The 6,000-nt window shown below is 37.5% G+C and overlaps 1 protein-coding gene and 1 non-coding gene across 3 annotated transcripts in view; one reads left to right on the plus strand and one right to left on the minus strand.

The window, feature by feature from the left end:
* Ppp1cb (protein phosphatase 1 catalytic subunit beta) overlaps positions 1 to 6,000 on the plus strand; it is a 43,569-nt gene that overhangs the window by 22,675 nt on the left and 14,894 nt on the right. For both annotated transcript variants that reach the window (XM_029561252.1, XM_008828410.3), the window contains exon 4: positions 2,060 to 2,290. In XM_029561252.1, coding sequence (XP_029417112.1) covers positions 2,060 to 2,290 — 231 coding nt within the window. The remainder of the gene's footprint in view (positions 1 to 2,059; positions 2,291 to 6,000) is intronic.
* Positions 3,961 to 4,084, minus strand: LOC115069499. The gene has a single exon (XR_003848762.1). It is a non-coding gene; the product is annotated as a small nucleolar RNA SNORA15 (small nucleolar RNA).

Here is a 6,000-nt window from a genome sequence, read left to right on the forward strand (position 1 = left end):
TAATAATCAGTGAAATGCTATTTAAAACAAGTCCCTGACTAATCAGATTACTAAAAATGTCAAAGATTGATATTTAGTATTTTTAAGAATGTGGAGGAATGGACATTCTAGCTCACTACTTTTAAGAAACAGAAATTTTGATTGTCAATATGGCAGTATCCATGGATCCATGGTTTTCTAACTTGTAGTTACTTAAACTTATTTTGAAGGTATTACTTTATATTTGTTTTATCTTATATTAGTTTTAGCCCAAAGCAAAAACATAAGACTTTAAATTGAATGATCTAGTTATAACCAGAAAAATTGTACATAGAAAGTAACATTTTTCTGTAGTTCACATAGAATAGGAAGTGATGTAAAGACTATGTCATAATGGTTTTGGTTGGGTAGTGCAGGTATTCTGTGTACTGATTATTAGTGTTTATGGTATCACTTTTATGGACTTAGGTCAGCTTTTACTCAAACAGTAGTTTGCCATATGCAGAATTTTTCTCCATTCTGTTTGTGACCTGCTAAGTGATCTACATTGACTACATGTAACTTGATGTTGTTTAGTGTACTTTATTATCTTTGTGGGGTTTATTAAATCATGTCTTTGGGGCTCCTTAGTATAGTATTCAGCAGATAAGTAGTAGCAAAGTTAACGATTGAATAGATTAAGTAGTTTAGAGTATCAGTAGTTTGGGACATTCTGGAAATGTTCAGTCCCTTTTAGTATTATAAATTATTTATAGACGATCTGAAAATGATTTGAAGTACAGGTGTTCCTCAGTTGATGATGAGATTATACCCCAATAAACCTAAGTTGAAAGCATCAAAAGCCTAAAATGCCTTTAATACACTAACCTACTAAGCATCATAGCTTGATACATTGCACTATAAAGTATCAGTCATAATCAGTGTGGCTGATGGGGAGTCATAACTTGCTGCTGCTGCCCAGCATCATACAAAAGTATCACATTCACTAGCTTCAAAAAGCTCAAAACTCAAACTACAGTTTATTTGACTGCAAATTGCTTTTGTACCATCATAAAGTTAGAACCTAATGGGTATAGTGGCACATGCCTTTAATTCTAGCACTAGGGAGGCAGAGGCCAGCAGATCTCCGAGTTTGAGGCCAGCCTGATCTACATAGGGAGTTCTAGGCCAGAGCTACATAATGAGACCCTGTCTGAAAAAACAACAACAAAAATTAAAAAAAAACCCAAAACAATAGATAGACAAATGGGTAAAGTTTGAACCTTGTTCATGTCAGTGACTGTAGTCCTTAAAGGATACCAAATGTTACTTACTTAATACAGCACTCACTGAAGGAAATAGAAGTGTGTGTGTGTGTGTGTGTGTGTGTGTGTGTGTGTGTGTGTTATATTTCTTGTTTTTGGTATAACAAAGTATAGCCAGAGTTCAACTACCAGGTAAGAGTAACTGTACTAGTTATCTATTGATTTAGAAAAGAATATTCCAGCTGGGCATGGTGGTACATGCCTCTAATACCATTACTTGCGAGGCAGAGGCAGGTGGATCTTTGTGAGTTCCATGCTAGCCAGGGATACATAGTGAGATCCTTTTCTTGAAAAAGAAATTACCCTAAATGTTTGTGGCTTACAACAATCTTAATTTATCACCTCATAGTTTATATAGGTTAGGAATTCAGACACAGCTTTGCTAGATTCTCAGTCTCTCATAAGGTCTCAATCTGAAAGCTGAACTGTGAAAGGATTCAGTTATTTATAAGGTGAAGGACTGGGGGCCTTCATTCCGAATGAACTGCTGGCTAGACGAATCCTTCAGTTCTTTACTGTGTGGACCTTTCATAAAACTGGTAGCTTCATCGCAAACATGAAAGAAGGTGTGGGGTTGCAAGCAAGACAAGTTGCAATATTTTATAGCCTAGTGTTAGAAGGGACTGCTGAGCTCACTTCTGTAGTATTTTTGTTACAAATAAGTTACTAAGTATGACCTATACTTAAGGGGAGAGATTATGCAAGTTATGAACTATATCATAGAAGCGGCATAAAACAATAACCAGTTTTTCTAAACTGACTTCTTCTGCTTTTAGGAGATATTCATGGACAGTATACAGATTTACTGAGATTATTTGAATATGGAGGATTTCCACCAGAAGCCAACTATCTTTTCTTAGGAGATTATGTGGACAGAGGAAAGCAATCTTTGGAAACCATCTGTTTGCTATTGGCTTATAAAATCAAATATCCGGAGAACTTCTTTCTCTTAAGAGGAAACCATGAGTGTGCTAGCATCAATCGCATTTATGGATTCTATGATGAATGTAAGTGAAATTTAAAACATGAAAGAGTTATTAATGGAAATATTTCCCTATACTGTTACAGTTGAAATAAATTTCTTCAATTCAGAGGGGTTTGTTTTGTTTATTCATACGATCTCAAGCAAAGGCCCAGGAAGAAGAATCTAAATATGGGAAACATGTTAATTAAATTGTTTTGAGGGGAATCACTTGTCATGTTTCAGATCGACTGCCCTTAGTTGGCTGAAAAGGCTCTCTCTTTTTTTTTTTTTTTTTTTTTTGGTCTTTTTGAGACAGGGTCTCCCTGTAGCTCCAGCTTTCCTAGAACTCACTATGTAGACCAGGCTGGCCTTGAACTCACAGAGCTCCGCCTGCCTGTGCCTCCCAAGTGCTGGAATTAATGGCGTGCACCACCATGCCCTGCAAGAGGCCCTCTTTTAATTAGTTTCCCTAGTAAGATATCCAAGTGAAACAGGTCACTATATATAGACAGTGATTTATGGTTTTCTGCTGTCCAGTAAATATGTATGTTTGTGTGTACATATGTGGCAGTCAGAGGACAGACAACCTACTATGTGGGTTCTAGAGATGAAACTCAGGCCAGTAGGCTTTGGTAAACCATCGAGCCATCTTGTTGGCTCCTGTCCAGTTTTATAGCTCTCAACATTATTATTTCCGTGGCACAAAAACTATTGGAAAATTCTATGAAACTATTTATTTTGTGTGTGTGTGTGTGTGTCTCAATGCCACCACACATGTACAGAAGTCAGAGGACAACTTGCAGGAGTTAGTTTCTCTTTCCACATGTGGGTTTCAGAGTTCATTCTCAGGTTGTCACTCTTGGTGACAAGTGTCTTTACTTGTAGAGCTATCTTGTCAGCCCCTATGAAGCTATTTTAAAAGTCAAATTTAAGAGTATTTGCTGCTCTAGCAGAAGACCTGACTTTGAATCCCAGCACCCATATGGCAACTCACAACTGCCTGTAACTCCAGCTTCAGGGAATCCAGTGCCCTCTGGCCTCTGCAGGCACTGCACACACATGGTGCACATACAGACAAGCAGGAACATACACATACAGATAAGAAAAAGTAAATAAAAAATGTTTAAAGTCAAAGTTTATTATTAGAATTTTAATCTTTATCAACCTTGAGAGATGGATTACTAAATACTATGGGTTATCTTTTGTTATGTTGTGTTCTTCTTCCTTTTTTTTTTTTTCGGTCTTTTTGAGACAGGGTCTCCCTGTAGCCCCAGCTGTCCTGGAACTCACTATGTAGACGAGGCTGGCCTTGAACTCGCAAAGATCCGCCTGCCTCTGCCTGGGAATGCTGGGATTAAAGGTGTGTACCACCACGCCCAGCATGTTATTCTTTTTTAGAAAATATTTTAAAATATTCTATTACTTATATGTGTGTGCATGTGTTGCCTGCATGTAGGTAAGTGCACTCATGTCGTACAGTGCCCACAGAGGACAGAAGAGGCTGTCAGATCCCCTGGAACTGGAGCTATAAACAGTTATTAACTGCCATGTGGGTGCTGGTATTCGAAACTTGATCTTCTGCAAGAACAGCCAGTGTTCTTAATCACTGAACCATCTCTCCAGGCCATGTTCTTTTTTAATCAGTAGGAAATCTGATTTGCTGTTGTGCAGCAATAGTTCCAGGTTTTTTTTTCTTTTTCTTTTTTCATTATTACTTGTACTCACTTTTAGTAATGATAGACCAATAACAACTAGTATATCATCAGTCATTTAAAAGGAAGACTTTACCTTTACATAGTGTCTGGCTGTGCAAATTATCTGGATGTTTTTACTATATTTGGATTTGGTTTTTTGGTTTCATTAGATCGAGTACAGGAGTAAGCATATTTGATCAGTTACAACTTAGAATCATTCCTACTAGTGTTTTAGTTCAATTTACTTTTTTAAAAGGATTTATGTTTTGTTTTGTTTTTTTAATGTGTGTGAGTATTTTGCCTGCATGTATGTGTGTGCACCACATATATGCCTGGTTCCTGCAGAGGCCAGAAAGGGGTTTTGGGTTCCCTGAAACTGGAGTTACAGATGGTCGTGAGTGGCCATGTCAAGACTAAGACCCCAACCTGGGGCCTCTGCAAGACCAATAAGTGCTCTTAACTGCTGGGCCATCTCTCCAGTCTCCATAATTGTTTATTTTTGACTGCTAAATTCTGTGTGAGAATCTACTTAATGTTTTTCTTTCTTCTTTCTTTAAATATTTTATTTATTATATTTTTATTTTATGTGTATGTGTGTATTGCCTGCATGTATGTAAGTACACCCATGTCATGCAATGCCCACAGAAGACAGAAAAGGATGTCTGATCCCTGGAACTGGAGTTACAGTGCTGGGAATCAAACCCTGGTCCTCTGCAAGAGCAGCCAGTGCTCTTAACCACTAAACTAACTCTCCAGCCTCCTGTTTCCTTTCTTAACTGTGGTAGAGTCCTTAGTCAAACTTGTAGCTCCTTGAGTCCTGTGACAATATAACAAATATTTGAGGACAGGTTGTATATGCTAGTCACCTAACACTAAAATATGTTACTCAAAACAAATGACCTTAGGTCGGGTGTGGTGTGCACGTCTTTAATCCAGCACTTGGGAGGCAGAGACAGGCGGATTTCTGTGCGTTCAAGGCCAGCCTGGTCTACTATTGAGTTCCAAGCCAACTGGGGCTACTGGGAGATGCTGTCTCAAAAAGACCATATATATATATACACACACACACATATATACACACACACACATATACACACATATATGACCTATTCTTGCTGAATTTGTTTTAATGGTAATGATTCAATATTTGGTTTTATATTACATTTTTTATGCACTATATGATTTGAACTGTTTAAATCAGATCTATATAGAGGAAGTAAGTTGAACTACATCAAACTATAGCCATCTTCCTAAGCTACAACAGAAGTAGAGGTATATATTTATGTTCTTAAGTGAGGCATGAATGTCCTTGAGGGTAGAAATGACGTCAGATAGAATGATGCCTGGGAAAGCAGCTTGTAAACAGTGGTTTGAATTATACTTACTCATTAAAAAGTAGACGATGGCATGAAAACATAGGAAATTAATAGCTGTGACTTTCATCCCTTCTCAGGCTTGGTAGTTAAAGTTAATGCCAAATCAGGAAAATCAGGTTACTCTTAAAAGGTGAATATGCTTGAAGTTGTCTTTGTTGTAGCTGTATAAGCTGGGCTACAAGAAAATTATAGTCCTTTGCCTTTTTATTTAAAATAGCTCCAAGTTGTAAGTCACTCTGAAGTGACTGTTTAAGCACTTGAAAGCTGTCCTTAGCAAGAAGTTTAGAAATGACTCAGTGATTAAGGGCACTGGCTTCTCTTGTAGAGGACCCAGGTTCAATTCCCAGCACTCACAGGGCGGCTAACAGCCGTCCATAACTCCAGTTCCAGGGGATCTGATGCCCTTTCTGCACTGCACGACACAGGTACACTTACATACATGCAAACAATACACTCATACACAGAAAATAAAAATAATAATAAATTTTTTTTTTAAGTTTATACTTTGTTACTCAATGCATCAGAGTTAACATGGAGAGTCTCCAGAGTTACCCCTTTGACTTCTGTCTGCTTATTTGATTGGGTATACATACCAAAGGGGGAAAAGGAGCTAATGACCTATTAGAATATTTCACAATTACTGTGTTATAGTTATAAGACAAAATTGTTTGATGTATTTCATA

This window comes from Nannospalax galili, unplaced genomic scaffold, assembly GCF_000622305.1.
Source record: "Nannospalax galili isolate Female #2095 unplaced genomic scaffold, S.galili_v1.0 scaffold893, whole genome shotgun sequence".
NCBI classification, from domain to species: Eukaryota; Metazoa; Chordata; class Mammalia; order Rodentia; family Spalacidae; genus Nannospalax; species Nannospalax galili.